We start from the raw sequence: 20,686 nt of genomic DNA, 5'->3' as shown, positions 1-20,686 counted from the left end.
TTTAGCTAGGATATTAAGGATCTTGTTTCCAAAACAGCTACACTAAGTAAGAGTATAGCAGCCTGTGTCTCCACATATTTTCATCCAGCAGTCCAGCTGGAATTAGAAAAAGAAAACATGCTTTAATGATAAAAATACAGATGCAGAAAACAGGAAATGCTGAAGAAAGTTTTGACCAAAGACAGAACTCTTAAGGGAGCCATCAAAATACTGCTTCTTTCATAGATTGCAAGGGATTTGTGATCTCTTGCCATGAGAGTTACTATTTATTTTAACATGTCATTTTCCAGTCAGAACTTGTATGAAATTTAAAACAAGGTGGTTGAACTCAGTATGTAAAATCCCACTAAATCACACTTGATTAGGACTCAGAATAACTCATTCTTTGGATTCATTAACAAACTGGGGGAAAAAATCAGCCCAAACAGACCTAAGATTGAATGTTGCTATACTGATTTTCTAGCAAAGCAACAAAAATCCACATTGTTCTCTTTCAGGTATTTTAACAAGTACAAAGCAACAATCCACAACTGTTACACCAAAACTGCACTAAATGCAGCATCTCACTCTCCTACTCCAAAGGAAAACACAAAAGGAGAAGGGAAAAGCAAGTGGAAGATAGACATATATGAGAACTACCTATCTGGAAGAACACCAGTAACTAGCAGAAAGCCTTGCTTTCCATTTTAGCCGAGTTTACCTCAGCTTACATCAACCTCATTGTACATTACCTCAGTTTACATCAACGCATGACTTACAGGCAATCACCTTGACATCAGCCAACCACTGGTTATGGATAAGGATAATGATACCATGGCAGCTTTTGCACTTCATTTTGTAGCTAATGGTGTGGTACAAATTAATGATGCTTTCCTTCAATCTGAGCAAAAACAACAACCTCAAAATGTGCGTCCTTAATATGAAGACAACTGCCTCATGCATCAGGCAGCTTTCCACAGCAACCGCATGGGCCTGGGGAATACCAGGTTGAATAGTACAGGCTGAGAAAAAGCAAAGAAGAAAGTGAACATCTCACAGGAGCCTGTTCAGCTCATTTTTCCCAAGACAGACCCAGGCTGGGAATCTTCAAGGTATCAGGACTTGAGGCAGATGATCTGCTTGACTATAGCCTCCATCCTGGTTCCCTCTAGAGAACTCAGTGGCAAACATAATGGAATAAAAAGCTCTGGAGTCTGAGTTCCTGCTCAGACCCCACAGAGGGCTTGATCAAGCAGCAGCAATAGTGCTGTGCTGGTGCAGCATGCCTTCCTTGAAACCACTGAAAGACCTGGAATGCAGGTGAGAGGATGCAATTCCTTCAGCATAGCAAGGAAATACAAAGGAGGGGAGTACTCCCAGTTGGGAAAAACTGACTTGATAGCAGGGAGACATTGCATTTTATGCCAGGCACTGACCAGAAGAGTAGCAGCACATATTAAGTGTAAGAACCTTCCCGTTTGACAGGGCAGGACATGGCTATGTTCTAGCACATGTTAAATCACACACATAGATTCACTTGAAGAGAGAAGTCCCTTCAAGTTCCTCCCCAGTTACACCAAAGAGTACATAGGAGCACAATTACAGCAATGTAAGAAATCCAGCCGCTGATCTTTGTTCTCCCTAAAGACATGTGAATTTACATTTTCCACTTCTTAGTGCCAAAAGCATTTAGGTATTGGGTATTCTTCCAGATGAAGGAGGTCTATTTAAAATATTTTAATATTTATAAGAGTAAGGACTGAAGTCTAAGCGTACCATGCCTTCCACATAAGTGCCCTAACAAGCTGTGTTCACTCTCATGGCCTTATGAATATTTAGAGATACTTATGAAGAGGAACAGCTTAATCTGAAGATATGCATGTCTGGTCTGTGACCAATTACAAGATACTATTCTCAGTGTATGTGGTAAGCACAGTCTCCCGTTCTGAAAATGTCTAATAGGGTAAGACACATTTTCCTGTATCACTAGCTTGACATTGTTACCCTTACTCCATATTTCAGTGTCCTTTCTGGTCCAAAGAATATCAGTAGTTTTGCTGAAACCAGAATAATAAAATGTACACAGACCATGAGTCAGAGAGGAAGACTCTTCTATGTACAAGTTAGAGATCCTTTGTGAAGCACAGCGCTTCCCATGAGGAACACAAATTTTGAGCAGAAGATATTTAGAAAAATTGCATCTCCAACACAGCACTGGATAAAGACTTTTGCGTGGCCTTAAAAGACAAGTCACCTCTGCCACTTGCCAGCTATCCTCCAGGGGAGCAGATGAGACTGGAGGCAACATATGCTTTCAGAGAAAACAATTTTTAGTCATGCTTTACACCACCAAAACTGCACTTTACCTAAACTTGCTTCAGCATTACCGCATTCTACTAGCAGCTACTATTTCATGTCCTATTTGCTCTGTAATCTCCCCAGTAGCCTAAGGAAGATCAAAACTTACTGGAGAACAGTAGAACTGTCCCTTTTATCCATGGCTTGCTGATGAAAAATAGTACAAATGGGACATTAAATCACTAAAATTATCATGACAGCTTACTTTTAAGTTATTTCTCTTGCAGTGACACAAATTTACAAAGATCCTACAGAAAATAATTCACAACACAGTAGATTTCTACCTCTACCAGACTTATTTGCCAAAATGGAAGGGGGGGGGGGGGGAGGGGGAAGTACTAGCTCTTCAGGAAAGTTGCAAAAGACCACCAAGGGACTAGAAATGAACACTTATTCAATCAACCCTGTAATATTTAGTGATCCATTTCTTAATCTGAGCAGTTCAGAATAGGTAACAGAGCTGTACAGGACAACGGTTCAGCAGGAAAAGAGCAGGAAAGACGTTGGGACACTTGCACGATGCCTTAACCTCTGCTATGCTAAGGGTCTTCCACTTGCCACTCAAGAGCCCTTCCCTGTACCACTGCAGTCTTTTGCTTGCAAGTTTGCACCCTTTCCTTTATCCACTGGGAGGATGCTGTGGCAATGTTTTGATCCTTGTCCTTCTGTCCTTGTCCTGTTCTCCCAGCTCTGCGCCTGCAAAGCCTGAGCCTGCTATGTCAGGTTTCCCACGGAAAGTGATTGACATTTATGCAAGAATCTCCCTTTCCCCCCCCCTCCCCCTTTCCTACCCCCATTTTGTAACTTTTACACAAGAGAAAAAACAAAACCTAGTGAATAACACAGTAGACAGTAGTCCTTTAAATAGCGGACAGGCATTTCCCAGTGACATCCATGTACAAAGCTTGACAATCAGTTAATGTGCAACTCTTGCCTCTGATCAGAGTGTGCTCCAATCAGTGCTAACACCATCACAGGCAGGAACAACCAGCAGGGAGTTTCCCGACAAAAACTATATTGTTATTATCAGAAAAGTACTATGGCGGACTGCCTGCCACACTAGAGAGGATGCCCAGGGGAGAGGAGTCAGCTCGGGAGATCCCTGAGATGATTTCCTTCTTTTCTGGCCACTGGAGAGTGTTTTTCCTTAAGGTTCTTCACTGCTCCTCTCTCTATCTTTTTTGGGGTTTTTTATTGTCATCATAAGTAACTGTTACCATTAAAGCTGTCATTTGCCACCAGCTCAGGACTGTCACATCATCCTTTGTGCAACAGGTCAGCTTGAAAATACTACTTCATATTGAAAGAAAGCACAGGAAATGGCATTAAATCTTGTGCCGGGGGGCAGCAGCAGGTTTATCGATCACATCATACTTGAACATTTGTATTACTGCAATGTCCTCAACTTAAAGAGCACAAGGACTCAAAATCAGAAATAATTTTCTGTACAGCTTCCTTCTGCAACAATGTATTTGTATTAATCAAAATGTTCTTAAAATTTACACCATTTTCTACAAAAAGTCACCATGATAATTAAGCACTGGCTCTATACTAAATACAGTAAAAAAAAAAAAAAAATCAGTTGCCTCAAAGATTATAAAAACTCCACAAGCAGAAGCTACATTTTGAAGAATTCCAATAGCCACATGGATATTATTCTTTTGGCTCAGCTAAAAAATTAAAAACTAAAAACACTGTAAACTTGTGGTTGTCAGGTTTGCAGGTTCATGTGATCCACACAGTGTCTAGACCAGAAACAGGTAATCAGCAATTAAACAATATCCTTGGTTTTAAAATATATTAGCAATACATAACACACTGGTGTTATTCTTAACATATGAAATATCCTTTAATGTAATTCATGGCTTATATAGTCCTTGACTGAAGGGATGTACTCATTCTTTCTTTTTGGTAAAGTCATATGGTTTCCACCACTGTGCAAACTGCAACACCTTCTTCCTCTGATCCTCAAAATTCTGTCTGATTCCTTTTCTCCAGAGCCGCGGTTCCAAGTCCAGCATACCACCAATTATTTCCTTTGCAAGTAGAACAAAGATAGATCATAAACGCAAAATTACCACATTACTTAACACTATTTTACTATACAATATTGAAATATATATTTTCAAATGATGAGATTATTTGTCACTGTTTTCTTCAAGTGCTAGTTATTAAAAATGGAAATTCTGAAAAATATACCAATTCAAAAATTAGAACTGTAGTTGTTAGATGGTTGCCTCAGCAAAATTCTAAGTACAGCATAGCAATGCACTGCATAAATATCCTAACATTGCAAGACTGTTAATATATTAGTACAATTGCGACTAAAAAAAGTTCAGAAAAAAGAAAGCTGCCCGCTTTGCTCTTAACTCTTCTTGAAATGAGTTCTATTTCTCCCCAATCACTCTTAATGTTTTTGCAATATTGACTCTTTCAATAAATTATTGCTGTGACATAATAAAGAAAGGAAGATTTTATTGCAGCTCTTCCTGTATATACTATACTCCCTATACTATGGGGAATAATTTAACCACACATGTTTTATACAAACTCACAGACAACTCCTAGCATGTGTATGCACCCTAATTTATACAAGCAGAAGCCAGTGCACCTACATGAGAATATTATGGTCATGAAAACCCCCTTTTTTTTTTCTTCTTCTTAAACAGACGCAAGTATTATCCATCTATTAGACTATATGTCAAATACCTAGAGTTCCTATTAATTCAAAAGAAACATGGATCTAGAATTACATTCTGAGTATCAGTCAGTGAAGAAATCAATTATTCCTTTATTCAACAGGCTAAGTTATGATGACTCACCAAGAAAAGCCAGCTAATAAATTGGGATAAGGTACATCAAAGTGACTGTCTGGCAGCATCTGTTTTAATTACTTAAATTTTACAAAATAGAGTATAATTGGTAAATTGATCTTTCACACGACAATACCTTTCCAAAGTAGTGAGGGAACTTGTGTTGATCTTCAATGACATGAGCAAATCCTCCTTGAAGGCCAAAGTCCACAGAAAAGTATGGTAATCCTTTAGGAACCTATACACACAAACCCACATTTTAAAATGTTTAACAGACTGTAGGCATTTAGTTAACCTCCCCACAACTTAATGAATTTGAAAGTGGTTTTACAGTTGATAATATCACATTTTATTTTAAACCACCTCTCAAACCAAGTATGTGTAGTATAAAGTTGCGACAGAGAAACAGTAAAACAAACAGGCAAGGGGAAAGAACAACACACAACAACTAGATAAAAAGACAGTAAAAACTGAAAAGATGATGGCTGGGTGGCAGAACCTCCTGAGGACGCTGCTGCAGCACCAGTAAGAGATGGGGAGGGACCAGGCAGCAGTATGCACACTGAGCAAATGCCTTCCTGACTCCATGCTTCTGAATTACATCGGTTGAGTAGAAATTTTAAGACAACCACCAGCAAGTTGCATTTATTAAAGATAAGGTGTTGTGTGATAACAGGAGATATTTACCCAGGCAAAACATTGACACTCGGGGGGTAGGGGAAACACCTCTATGGAGAATACACTACCAGAAAACCCCACTACATGACTGGAAGTTATCATTAACTTGCAGAATCAGATAATTTAATAATTCAGTCATCCTACAGAGGAGATGCTGGTTATCCTGCCACAAGGAAAGACCCTTCAGTCTGACAAAGTGAGAAGTGGATTCATTTATTGCTACAGTATTGCAAGTAATTTCTGCTGTTTCACTGCAACAAGTTATTTCCCACTCTTTTAATTGTTGAGGATGTTCCTGTACAGGTAAGAATTACAAAGCCTCAAATTCATAAGCATTTCCTCTGCTACAGTCCAAATAACTGCACAATTTTCACAAGGCATGTCCCATATATTGCTTGAAAATTCACTCTAAAAATAATTAAGATTTAATACAGAAGGGCAATGTAGCATAGCAAGAAACGTAAAACATTTTAAATGAACTAAAAAAAAAAACATTAAATAAGGAAAAAATGGGTCGACGGGTGACGCCTTAAGGAAAAGGTCAGCTTTATCTTATGTGTGTCTAGCAATGTATTGGGTCTGGCTGGGATGGAGTTCATTTTCGTCACAGCAGCCCATATGGTGCTGAGTTTTGGAGTGGTGACCAAATCAGTGTTGATAACATGGCAGTGTTTTGGCTATTGCTGAACAGTGCTTGCTGCTAGGTCAGCTCTCCTGGCTGTGTTCACTCCCAGCCTACTGCCCACCCCCAGCTCCCTCGCTGCGGGGACCAGAGGGGAAAGCAGAGAAGGCCTTGATGCTGTGCAAGGGCTGGATGCTTAGGCTCTGCCTCTGGACACCACAGTCTCAATTTCTGCACACAATCCACCCATTAGATGATGTCTCAGCCATGTCTGATCCTCCTTCCAGGCACCACCATCTCCTAATACAACTCTCCAACTTCCCAAACCGCAGCTCAGTCTCTAAACTATACTTTCGTATCTTCCTGAAGGCTACAGGCATTTATTTTACTCTAAAACAATGTTAAAAATCACAGAACTATGTAACAATTTACACTCAGATGCATTTTATTAATTTAAAGAAGTGTCATGACTTAATCCGAAAACTGGCCTACCTTCAAATGGGTATATAATACAGTCACAAAATCGTATGGCTAAGAAGATTCTTAAAGAAATCAAATGTCCTGATGCCCTACCATGTGTCAAGAAAATTATACTTCATTTATTTGTGACAGATATTGGCTTTCCCTGTTCTGAAACGCCAATGAGCAGAAGATATACAAAACATACTTATTTTGTTGTCTGTTTATATCCACCTCAAGTTTAAAGTCTTCTCTAAGTCCTTGCTACAAACTAATTGAATTCCTTCTTGGCTGCACGCAATAGTGCTAGCGAACAACTAAGTACTATCTTCTTTAAGACAATCTCTTATATACAGAAAACTACCACCACATCCCATTTCAGTCTTTTCTTTCCTAGACTGCACAACCCCTAAACCAGTTTCTTTACTTAAGTTTTCTAACCTATGCTCTCCTCTTTTGTAACTGTCTTAAAACGCTGTGCCCAAAACCAGACCCAAATTTTCCAGGTGAAGCCTCACCACTTTGAACCCATAGGTGACCCATAACTGACTCCCATTACATTTATATGACATTTCAGCTTACGTGGCAGAATAAATTTTGTCTTTTTGCTACATTTGCTACCATGTTGGTTTAGTTCAAGAGTCATCACAATATACTAAACCCCTCCTACTATACCCAATCCCTTACTCTTCTGCATTTAATTTTCCTCTCTGTCATATCAGACTTCACGTCTCATTATTAAAACCCATCTCCTCTTTCTCCTGAACTAAGATGTTTTTAGTGCAAAGGTGCTATATTTACTAAAAGACACTTTCAGAAATTAAGTATTATTACTACATTGTAGTGTAGTGGTGAAGTCTTTTAAGTGGTAAAGACTTTACTTGTGGTAAAGTCTATATACCACACATCTTTCACTTCAATATTAAAAAGATGGAACAATCTTTGAATGTAACAGTTTCAAGCATTATTCCTTTAAGATTTGTGTATACAAAGGTGTTTCAGTTTAGTATCCAGGAGACAGATAGACTACTGTTCCCTTGTTTTAGAAAAAAAGACTTATAATGCTATTTATATTTTCGCTTCATAAACTTAGCAACACAAAAGTCTGTTCTAGGTCAATGAAAAAGACACATCATATTTTTTCCAGGAAAGTAATTTGCAAATCTTTGATCTACCTTAATTCTTAAAGTTAATCAAGAAAATTATGCTGGTACATGTCCTCAAAGTGCCAGCTTTGTTCTCAACCAATGCTTGCAGCTCAGTCCACCTATTGTTGAAATAAATGGGAATCTTTTCCCTAATGTCAGTTAGGAGTTCAGTCAGACTTAGTTCTCATCATGCCTATGCCATCTCCTGATCCACTAATCTAATTGCATTCCCTTTCTTCTCTCTTTGAAACAGTTAATAACGAAAAAAGATGAGAAGAATTTGCTGAGAAATTCAGTGTTCAATACATTTCATCACTTACAGATTTCCGAACATCTTTTGAAGAAAGATCAATTAACTTCTTGTTCACGGACCACTCTTCATCAGACTCCATTATAGCTTTCTGTAAAATCATTTTATCTAAATGTGAAAATAGTCCTTCATACAGCAAGCAAAGAACTAACTTTTCAATGTAATGAAGTACATCACACTGCAAGTACCAATTATTTCTTAACAAAGTAACTTTATTTTTGGCAACCTTTCTGCTTTCCAGAACTTACTTACTTTATAAAGGCATCATACAATATCCTCAAACTCACTTAATTCTATTCCTCTTTTTTTTTTTTTTAATTTAACTTTTCCCTGACACAAATTATCTCTAACAAGTCTCAACTAAAAGGTCACATTCTCTTTTTACTAAGCTCATACAAAACTTCTTATGAATTCATTACAGTATATTAGCCTTTTTTCTTTTTTTCTTTTTAATCACTAAGAGGAGAATCCAGCTTAGAAGGCAGATTGCGCTTAAAAACCTTTAAAGCTGCCTCTGTACCCTCCATAGTATGGAAGTGGGTATAGTGTAGCATAGTGTAGGTACCTTTTAAATTTCATTTGCTGTATATTTTAATGGTGGACACTTCTGAAAGAAAGTTTTATGCATATGACATTGCATTAAATCTTGTACTTTGTCTTTCCTTTAGTATTCAGATAAAACACAAGTTTTATCAGCACTTGAAGCATAGCAAGGAAATCAACGAGGTGGAGAGTTTCAAATGTGGTAGAAGTTACTGCATTGCTGTTCATCATACTGACTGCTCCACTTCATCAAAAACCAATTACATTATTTATTTCCAGAAAACAAAAATAATATTTCAAAGAACAAATAAAATAATTTACTTATAAAAGGCAAATCACAATCCAGCTGCTGAAACCCGAAAGGCCTCAGTTCCAGGCAGAAGGTTCAATAAGCATTTCCTTACAGGGTCAGTGGAAAGAGACCAGAAAAGCTATAGAAGAAATATCTATCATGTTGTCTAATGTTCATCAGAGACTCAAGACACATGTAAAATTTGAGCCTACTGAAATAAATGGGGATGAAATATTATATATTGGTATTTCTTAAAACAGTTGGCATTATTTTCTCATTTTATGCTTGCTGAGGCACATGTATGGGGTTTTAAGTTTATACTACAGGACTTAACTGAGAAGTACTGCAATCCTTACAGCACTTCAAGAAACTACAATTTTGTCATCTTCCTCCAGTATTTGTCAGTGCAGTCAGACTTGAGGCAACTGCACAGTGACATACAGCTCTTCCACTGACTACTTGAATAACAGAATTACCTCACAGGGCTTGTTTTAAGATCAAGGAATAGGATCAAAGAATGGACCAAGAAGTAGGATCAAAGAATCCATCTTTTCAAAAATAGTACTTTAATATAAAAAAAAGTTTCCCAGAAATTGATCAATTATGATAAGTACATTCAAATGACCTAAGAAAAAACATTTTCATGTACCTTAAAGTAGATCGGAGCCACATCTCCTACTTCTTTTGGAAGAGGAATGCATTCGTATAACATGTGATACCGTTTCTTCATACTCATGTTTGTTTCTAGGAACACACAGTCCAAGTCTTTAGCTTCAAACATTTTCACCAATGCATTTCTGAACATCTGTTTAAAGAAAAAAAAAAATTGTAATTTAAGTTAGCTTTTCAAAGCTTTCAGATATGATATTTTATATTATTTCACTAATATATATTATATTCATAATAAACTCATAATAAAATGGATAACAGCAGCAATCATACTAGGAAAACTCTGTATTATTCAACAATTTAACATGAACTGTATTTCCTAAGATACAAAGATAGGAAGTCTAGAAAACTACTGTGAAATACGCATTATAATTAACACTACAAACTCAGTTTTAATAAATACCACATATTTTTACAGTTGAAATTAAAACTATGTTGAACTTCATAACTGTGATGCTCCATAAAACAATATGGCTTTAACAGTAGGTCCCAAGCTTACAATTTCTAAGTTAATGTCTTGGCTTGTATTGACTCTAGATACCATTATCCTTCCACTATTTATTCAATTACATGGGGTTTTTTTTAAAATTACATTTCCACCAGGCATGCTTGACCTTTAAGGTCAACAATATTAATGTTGCCTCCAAAGAAAGCCATGGCTATAACCACCATCTTCACTGTATGGAAGTTAACCAAATGCAATCCTGTAATACACCCGGCCTCAATGTTACCCGTTCCCCTTACAGATTACGTGATGCACCTATTCAAAGTGTATTTCAATTTATAATTCTGCTAGCTCCAGGGTCAGGGCCCTGCACACACTCAACAGGCTCTGCAGCCTCTCGTACCTCCCGGGGCTCTGGCTGCCCATGCAGATGGGCAGCTCTGACATGGTACAGCTACAAGCTGGGATCAGACACAGCAGAAAAAACTGGGGAAAAAAGAGCTGTGAGAAATGGGGGCCTGGCCCCCCTTCACTCAGGAGCTGCAATTAAGCTCAGGCCCTCACTTTTTGTCCTTGCCTGAGGTAAGTTTCAGGGATGCCCGTGCCCAGCCATGTGCCTGACTGATCTTGACCCTGACTTGCGGACTTGACCTTGAACCTAACTCATCGCTGCAGACTTGTCTGGCCATCAGTGGGCTGTGGCTGACCCTGTCTACTGTCATGGAACCTCCTCTCTTCTCCTGGCTTGGGTACCATGGGACTGCACCTCATCATTGAGGTGACTTCCCACGCCTGCCTTGCCCACCACCTTCCACCCACCCCTGCCTTGCCTTCCCTGTGGAGCAGCCCACTCTTGATGACTATCGGCAGTCGGTATTTGTATCCAAGATATGCAAAAGCATCATTCTACAACTTACAATGTAGATGATGAACTAAATTATTAAGCACAAGGGATGATTACAGAGACTCATTCGGACTCATTTTCAAATGCACAAAAGATCTGACTTTGTGACAGGGTGAATGTTTCCCAAAGTGTCTCAAGATCTTGAAAACTGATTTTTAAAATTAAGACTTTTGTATTATGCATGATCCCTATACCATTTCCACAGTGTAAGCCAAGAAATCACTGAAACTGTGTGAGCCTCATAGACCACAGGTACCATAGCTCTACAACTCACATAACTCATACGTTGTCCTTTTTGCATTGATTTTTTTTTTTCAATTAACAATGCTTAGAAGTACAAACAACACAATTAAAAGGCTAATCCCATCTAAAGGTTGAAGATTTCCTATCTTAATGTAAATGGAGAGTTGATGAATCAAACAAGCATAAGCAAATACACATATTCATAAACATCCGCAAGTACTGAAGTAAAACAGATGGAAAACAAATCACTACTAGGTTTTCAATGCAACAGGACTAGAAATTGAGCTCTCTTCTCCCCACCCCTTTGTCATCTTGCATAGTATGAATCAAACTAAAAGTCTGAGAAACTTGGACAAATATATATCTTAACCAGGTATTTAAGCTCTCCAAAGCAGGCCTTTGTGCCCTGAATTTTCCCTCACAAACAAGCTGCTCCATGCTGTGACAAGAAAACACTACCAGCACCCCTCTAACACAACCGATGAAACACAGCTAGAAGATATTGCCCAGTGAATAGATCACTGTACCATGACTGATACAGGACTTTACTGCACAGAGCAACAGACAACTCGGAATTAATAGCTTGTTGTCTTCTCCCCCTCATCCCAGCCCCCAGACCTCTACTTCTGAAATACACCAAAGCAAGCAACTGTGGTGAGATAAGAGAAACATTAAACCAAAGGTTGGGAAGGACTACTACTTACAGTTGCTACCCTGCAATATCAACTGAAATACAAATCCACTGAAAAGCCTAGAATATCTGCAGATGTTAGCTAACATTTCCCGGACCGTAATTTCTTGTTTTTAAATACATTGCATTTTTCCTCCAAATTCTTAACAGGCCAAAATATCAAGGATAATTAGCACTGGAAAGGACAAAACCATTCATAAGAGCAAATAAGAGGGCTTGGCTTATGCTCGGATGCACACGACATTGATACATGTAATAGTTCAGGCAATACAGAACATGTAAAGATTTATATCTTTTCATATTAAAAATATTACATGCATATTTACTTTGGCAAGTAAGCATATCAGTCTAAAACACACAATATGTTAAATTCAAGTGCCTGAGGGTATACAGTGTAAAAGAACCCTTCTTGCTTTATTCCAACATATCTTTAAAAAAATCCCAGCAAAAATAGTTAGCTAAAACATGTTCTCAATACAACATTTTATGAATATTTAAAGTGTGAAATTTTTTTTCCCCTCAACAGCAATATAGAATATGGCTCTGGCATCAGAAAGTTAGTTTAGTCACTGAGTAAATGTATGCTTATACTCCTGCTAAAGCCTTCCAGACTCGTCCTACTGAATTACATAGAAGCTGGGGAAAAAAAAAAAAACCTGTGTCCATCACCTCCCAAAGTACTTTGTTGCAAAGAAATGTTTAAACTGGCTATGAATGTATTCACAGCATCAATGGATAATGGTTTTACCAACTAGCTGCATTTTCTAGCAAGGAAAAGACTAGTGTTGAATACAGGAACTGCATTTGCTTATCTTTTCTTTATCCCGTTTTCCTTCTCATACAAATTTAGAAAAAATTATCATCTATTTAGTTAAAAGAAGTTAGGATAAATAGAAGATATAGAATAAACATATTTATCACTTTTTCCCATGCTCTGTTGTTCCTCCTGATCCCTACTTGTTGCACTTATTTGCTTCTTATCCAACTTTCTTAGGCATTTCTGTCATATACTGAAGAACTTTCCCTTCCTGCTTGGGAGGAGCATAATTTACTAGGAAACACTGTATAAAAATTACATCAGCCATTAGAATCAATGTGGGGAGCAAATTTGGAAAGTCAGAGAATCCATCTGCCAGGCTTGAGGCAAGATCAACGTTACTTAAACCATTTCAAATTCATGAATTAATCTGCTTATAAATCTAAGCAACTGCAAGCAACTAAGCCTTTCTCTAGTCTGAAATCATATCCAATATTTTGATATAAGAGGTTGCAAGTTGTTTTCTCCTTGTAATAATCCTGATGGGGGGGACACCAATCACTGTCAAACTCTTAGGCAGAACCTTGTTACATTCCTCCCTTGATTTTCCTTTTCCAAAGAAAACAGAACTCAAAACCTTCAAAATGTCTTCATAAGAGAGTTGGAAAGCATGACCCATCATGCTTAGCACTTTATTCTAATAATTCTTTTTTAAAAAGTAGGAAATTGGATTCTTACAGGGACCTCACTGATTTGAAGAAGAATGAGATAATTGACATCTCTCTCAATTGACATCCACCCAAAACCCAGATTAGCTTAAAAAACCTGAAGATATGTAAACAACATATCTTCAGCTTGTGTTTCATTATAAATGAACTTTCTGCCCTGACAATCCTTTTATTTTCCTTGGTACTCCCAAGGAAATCCTAACTGCCAAAGCAGTTATTCCACTTTCTGTAAGGGATCAGCTGTACCTACATCACCCCCGTGAGATGTTCCTCTACCCTGGTTTGAAAGACCTCCAACAGTAGAAGTTCCACAGCATCCCAGGCATCTTTTTTCTGGTGCTTATAAATTAGAACTTTTCTTCAGTGTTTACCCTGCATCTCCCTTTTTCAATTTTTCACCACTAATTTTCATCCATAATGCAACAATGTTCTGCCCCTTAGTGGAATCAGAAAAGAGCTGCCAGGCTGGAAATTATGAAAACAGGTACTTATGACAAGTATATTATTATTCAAAACAATATTATTTTACAGAAATGTTAGAACACAAGACAGTTTCGCATCTGACCTGGATTTCTTCCCAGATGTCTTCATCCAAAAGAGTGGCTGCAGTATGGTGCTGTAGAGGGGCTATCAGGCAGTGACCTTCAGTAAGGGACTGATTGCTTGGTAGAGACAAGTATACCTATAAAAAGCAAACAAAAACTGAAGTGCCCATTTTTCTAGTGTTAAAAACCTTCCTATTGCTAAGGCTAAGAAATACATCATTTGCTAAAATTCAAACCAACAGAAGCCATTACCTTCTAATTACAGCAAGGTATTAGTAATTTTAGTGGTTTTAGGTCCCATTATCCATCAGTAGCTCCAATGAGCTAGTAGTATGCAGACAGCAGCTCCACCAACAAGGCAGTAATATCAGCCTTATAGGCCAAGCGGTATCCAAACTATTATGAAATCACACTGTTTAGTCCATTACAATACATTTTTTAATAGAGAGATATATATCTGTATGCATTTTAAATAAAATATAATATATACAAAAATGCAGATATAGATATATCTCTGTATATATATGACATCTATAAACACATATATATACACACATACATATACACACAAATACATATCTGCATGCATTTTTTAATATATATACACACATATATATATATAATCTACCTATATAAAAAAAAAATAACTGCAGTGTACCATAATACGTATCTATGCATTTAATTCCTTGGCCTATAAAAAGTTTCAAATCAAGTGAAAAACATCAATAATAAATTAAAACTTTGGAGAAAGAATGACCAAAAAAAGCCTATACCGAAGCATTTCATATGTCATAAATCCAAATATTTATGTAACTTTTGAAAGCATTAACAGAACCAAGAGGGTTCCCCATACCAAACTTCTGTTTATTTCAAAGTATTTTAGGCTTTAAAATGGAATGCTCCACTTAATTTTATCATTGAGATACAGTTCCTCACCAGTTCAAATTTCCTCCAGTGCAGTGTGATTTTGTATTCCACAAATCCACCTACAGCCTAATCTCTGCACTCAGATCTTTCATTATTGCTCCTTTCTTTCACAAATCCACAAATCTGAAGTTCTGATATCAAAGATTAGTTTTATAATTCATGATAGATTTATATCTTTTTCTCCCTCACCCTTGAGGAATTTGTGAAATCAATTGGAAGGGCAAGGAAAATAAGATGCAGAACAATAAATCATTTCATAGAAGCAACTTCATTCTTAATCTTAGGCACTCTAACATTAACACTGCCTTCTTTTATTTCTTTTTTATTTTTACATTTGTGTTAAATTGCTATTTTCTTACTTTGGTGCCAATTGCAATAATAAGATGTTTAGAAAGTTCACTGCTATCAAAGCAGTACGGGCACTTTTCCATGCGTGCAGCAAGCTGCTGGTGCTCACGTATTGCTTTTCTTCTTTGTATTTCTTCCTCTTCCCCACTGCGTGCTCTTTTGGCTGCTTTGGAAACAAACATGTCATCCAGAGTGTAGTACTCTCTGTCAGTTTTTTCCATAAGCTGAAAAGATACACAGAAAAATTGCATGTATATATAAATAAGCAAGAAAAAATACTTAGCTCTTTGTAGTACCCTTTATTGAGAAATGCATAAAGTATGTAAGCATTAGCATTGCTTCCTTCCATATGACATCTGCAGCACATGGAATCATCAGGTACATCTCCTAAGAGCAGTCATACACAATCTTAGACAGTATAGGTGTTAAAATACAGATGTGTGACAGCAGTGAGAAGAGTATATTACTATATTCCATCTCAAGTTAAGGGCTAGGTATTTCAATATTATCTCGACATAACTTCAGCTTTCAATGCACAATTTTTTAAATCATATATTATCATATATTTTATGTCGGTCTTCCCCCTCTTCTTCCTCCTCTCCTCCTATTACGACTACCACTCTCCATTAAATCATCTCTTGTGAAATAACTAGACCATGACTCTGCACCTCATAGTCATATTCTGTGAAAACATGCCAACAGTTATGCTTACCAAGTGAACAGTACTAAGCCATTTTGTGAATAAAAAAGTCTTTGTCTTCAATATTTAGTCTTTCTTGAGTGCATCTGTTGATAGATATGGGTAACAAACACAACTAGCACATTACCAGAAACAAGGCTGAATGATCCACAGGGTTTTTTCTTTGCTCATTAATTGCTACATTTTACTTAAATGTGCCACATTTAAAAGGAAACTCTGAAAATACTAAATTTGTTATGAAGACATGCTTGAGGGTCAGTGGTATCTTACAGGATCTTAATAGTGGAAACCCACACAAACTGGATAGATCTCACCTAGACGATATTTGGGAGGGATGGAGTCTGTAGATAGGAACTGGAGGAACTGAAGGTAACACAAGGTGACAGAGGACACGGTAAGAAGGTGAGCTTACAGCAATAGCAGCAAGAGACAATGAACAGAAAGGAAAGCAAGAAAAGTATGGGGGTCATGAGACCCAAACCCAAATGACAGTAGATTTCACTAAGCTTCATAACTCACAGAACACTTTTTATATATATACATATATATAATTATAGATAGATAATCTTTTTTTATTTTGATGACAAACAAATCCCATGATATCTTGCCTAAATCAAGACTTAGCAAGTCTTGATTGAAAAGATTAACTTTTTAAAGGACTTAGGAAAGTATTTCTCCATTTTCTGCTTTGGCTGCTCTACATGACTTTAAAATTATGTGCCATTAATACCCTAAATGTTCAACACATACAGCTAAAGCAAATGTAAAAAGCATTCAAAATAATTTTTTCAAGTTTTTCCTCTTTAAATGAAATCCCCGTGCTGCAATACTTTATGCTATACTGGACTGTACTTTTATCTTGAATGGTTTCAGTAATCTCCTTATCAAAATGACAGGGAGAAAAAAAAACAATACACTATACAGATTTCCTGGTATTGGAGGTGCTGGTCCTTCAGAGTCTTGGCAGATTTATGTATGAGTAGTTTTGCTCCAAGAATTGCTAAGGAAATGGTAGAAGTGTCTTCACAAGTCCTAATATATTTTAGAATACTGACTGGGGTAGCCCTAGCAAAGGACTAATGTTAGCTGAAGGCATTTTGAAGGCATACTGTCATAATTGAAACATGGTCTCCAAATAAAAGAAAATCTTCCAAATATCCCAGGCATAGTTTCTGTAGATAATCTGATATGAGAAGACATTAAGACTTTATTTTGTAGTGTAGATAAGTAACTTTCCTCCCCAAAACACAGATGACAGCTCTTGCTTTTCCTGAACACTGCAATTCTCTAACACAGACCAATAGCTTATTTTGTATATGCTCGGTACTTTCATTACTAAACAACTGAGAAGCAGCCTCCTTAATATTACTTTATTTAGCTATAATATATTTAACTGCTTATGTGCATTTCCTACTGGAAGCCACTGCAGACTAAAATCAACAGTTCATTAGTTCAACTATGTTCTTGTTCTGTTTTACTACAATGCTGTAATCTATATTTAAAATAAACAGGAGATTCCTGAGTTGTATACAAAAATATTTAGTGGTTTGGGTGTCAAAAGTCAAGTCTCTGTTCTTCTGCCATATAAGCATAAGAAAGGTAAAACTGGAGCTTCAGTAGAAGAAACATCAATAAGCACTACCTATAGAATGGCACCATTTTGTTATTACCAAAAATAAAGGTTTACTTTTTTTTTTAAATTAAAAAAATCTGCCATGAGAATGCAAATACACATGAAACAAGACAGCTGGCAGACTACAAAGAAAAGGAAGAATGGAAATCAAAACACCTTGGATATCAGGAGTATCACATGCAGCACAGAATACCATTACTATTTTGCTTTGCTTGCACTTAGAACTAGTCATGGAAATTCCTGGTTTGTTATGCATGACCTCTTTTAAATAGTAGTACTTTTTAAAACACCTTAAAAATACTCTACAGATCCTCTTACGCAAGTCCCTTATGTCACAGGAACACAAGTCGAGAATTCAGTCTAGTGATGAAATAAATATTCACCTTATTAAATGGGCTGGATGATGTCTGTCTTCAACAGTGGATAAACTGCTATATACAATAAGCTACCTGGGACCCAAAAGACAATGCTCACCTAAAAGGCAGTAATCTTTAAAATAAGTGCTGTCTAAAGACCAGATTTGGTTTCTCCTGGTACAGCCATGACCAACAGAAGATCACTACATTTCAAATGGTAATTCAGTAAGACCAAAAAGAAATGATGTTGCTGTTCTTCAGGAATTGTACTTTCCTGCATCATGTTCAAAGCAATATGAAAAAATACTCATAATTCAATGACAGTAGGTCTGAAGCAATATAAAGTCCAATACATGACCTTGAGTGGAGTCAATGAAAACAAGCATAATTCAGGAGACTTTAAAAAACCAGGCTACAAATGCAACGAAAAAAAGGAAAAGGAAAAAACCAAACCAACCAACCAGCCATTGGCAAAAGTTGGAGTCACCCAAAAGAATGGTGAGAAAGACTTCCCAGTTGCACCAAAGAGTTCTCCTAGTGCTTCCTGGAAATCCAATAGTAGTATTTCAGAATTCAAAATTAAAAGTCCTCAAAGAGAAGGGAAACAGTGGAAAAGATTAAATAATACCTTCACTTCCAATATTACTAAACAGGCTACATACATAAGTGGAACCATGTGCATACATTACTTGTTCAATGTAAGCTCCTAGTGCAGCCTGGATCCCACCCAAGGTCTGTGCATCAGGCTAGAGTAAGTCAGTGGAGAGTCTTAAACAAAATTTTGGATTTTTCCTGGAAATAAAAAGAGGTGTAAAAGAGTTCTTCGTACAGCTAGAGGCCATGGGAGCCAGACAACCTTGCACTTCTGGTTTAAGATGTAATATATGTTGGTCAACAGAATTACATGAAGCACATTGGGGAAGGAAGTAAAATAAACATAAGATTACTTTGGAGAAGTAAAGGAACAAGAAAAGGTAGGTTGCAATGCAGAACTTTGGGGAGAGAAGCCATAGTAAAGGGATATTTAGAGAAGGAGTATTCACAGATCAGATTCAGATTACCTCTACCACAGAGTCTCTACCAGCATAAAATTATAGATCCCATTGCAATACTAACGAATAACAGAAGATAATAAGGAATGCAAGGCAGTTCAAGAAACCAACACCCCAGCCTCAAAGACATTAAATAAGTGCTTGAAATAAGCAGGGTCTAAGAAAAAAGTTATTTTAAACATTTCAACCTACTTGTGCAATAAACAAAGCCTAGTCATTAATAATTCATGTCCCATTGGATGCTCTTCAAGCACTATACCCTTCCCCTGCTGAAGAAAACCAGAAAAGGACAAAGTGGAAAAATTAGGGGTTATTTTTTTTCCCCTTTTTCACACCTTTAAGGAGAAGACTAAGAGAACCTTTATTCAAGTCCTAAGTCTAGCACATCAGTGCACAGTGCCATTATATCGCAGTTCTGAGACAAAGAGACCAAGTTACAGATGGTCACCCTGCCCCTGAATCTTCATTCCTCGTCGTGTTTTGTCACATGCTTTAGATGACTTTAAAAGAGTGTTAAAACGGGATATATTTTCACCTCTAAAAAACAACAGTCATGGAAGGAATAAGAATTTCTTTGCAACTCCCATATTACCACAGTGTCCTTCCAACATACCTCAAAACAGTTCAGGAAGTACAGAAACCTAAAACACAGGCAAAAATATCATCCAGTAAGAATTGTGTACTCCTACTGAAATAAGATATGATATGAATATAAGTGGGGAAATCCATTCAGCAATGTTTTCTGCCTTAAAAACAAACAAAAAACTTCTAAAGACATTTAGTCTGCAATATTGGAATAGCAGCAATGAACATCACTAACACATTCTTTGCCAGTAGCAATTAAAAAAAAAAGTATTTTTAAGTGCGTAATTCATTAAATATGATTACTCCTCAAATCCTACAAATGCCAAACATCAATGTGTCAGAACTGAAATAAAATAAAATGTAGCTGCTACCATGGCAGACTAGACAGTACTCTTCAACTGCTACTCTAAATATGGGCCTTTTTGAAAAGGTATTCAGGAAGAAAATGCAAATTCTCTTTCAAAAAAATTTATACTCTTTTACAATAAGGTGCCCAGTGTGTTCTGCCAATTGCATTATTTGGCTATAACAAAATCTCTCCAAACAAGTTAAAGGGGAATTGAAAGAACAAGAAGAGAGTGTTCTCCAAAATGCCAGAAGGAAAGCAAGTAATCATGTAAAAACTGATTTCTTTCATATATATCTTCTTCCATATAAAAGACAGAGCTAGTACAAATCCAAAGAAGGAACTATGCTGATGTATTAGATTCACTGGAAAGCTGCTGTTCTGCACCAGCTGAAGCATCACACCTGTTAAACATGAAAGTCAATGCATTCTGGAAGTTGTGTATTTAGTTCCCTCACTGTGCTGGATGCTGTGCTCGCTGTATTTCAGGTGCTGCACAGAGATCAGAAAGAAGCAGGTAGTCACTTTTATATATCAGTTTTAAGTTGGGTTGTC

The 20,686-nt window shown here is 37.0% G+C and overlaps 1 protein-coding gene across 2 annotated transcripts in view; it reads right to left on the bottom strand.

Annotated features, from left to right (window-relative positions):
• Positions 1–3,246: 3,246 nt before the first annotated feature.
• CWF19L2 (CWF19 like cell cycle control factor 2) overlaps positions 3,247–20,686 on the bottom strand; it is an 86,791-nt gene continuing 69,351 nt past the window's right edge. The window contains exons 14-19 of one of the 2 annotated variants that reach the window (XM_072850612.1): positions 15,471–15,683; positions 14,205–14,321; positions 9,852–10,007; positions 8,378–8,458; positions 5,287–5,388; positions 3,247–4,373 (exon numbers count right to left, since the gene is read on the bottom strand). In XM_072850612.1, the coding sequence (XP_072706713.1) occupies positions 4,233–4,373; positions 5,287–5,388; positions 8,378–8,458; positions 9,852–10,007; positions 14,205–14,321; positions 15,471–15,683 (810 nt within the window). In that variant the 3' untranslated portion in view covers positions 3,247–4,232. The remainder of the gene's footprint in view (positions 4,374–5,286; positions 5,389–8,377; positions 8,459–9,851; positions 10,008–14,204; positions 14,322–15,470; positions 15,684–20,686) is intronic. The other variant, XM_072850611.1, reaches the window with a different exon arrangement.

This window comes from Ciconia boyciana, chromosome 1 (genome assembly GCF_034638445.1).
Source record: "Ciconia boyciana chromosome 1, ASM3463844v1, whole genome shotgun sequence".
NCBI lineage: Eukaryota > Metazoa > Chordata > Aves > Ciconiiformes > Ciconiidae > Ciconia > Ciconia boyciana.
The sequence above is the reverse complement of the archived record's forward strand: the minus strand, read 5'-3'. Positions and strand labels throughout refer to the sequence as shown.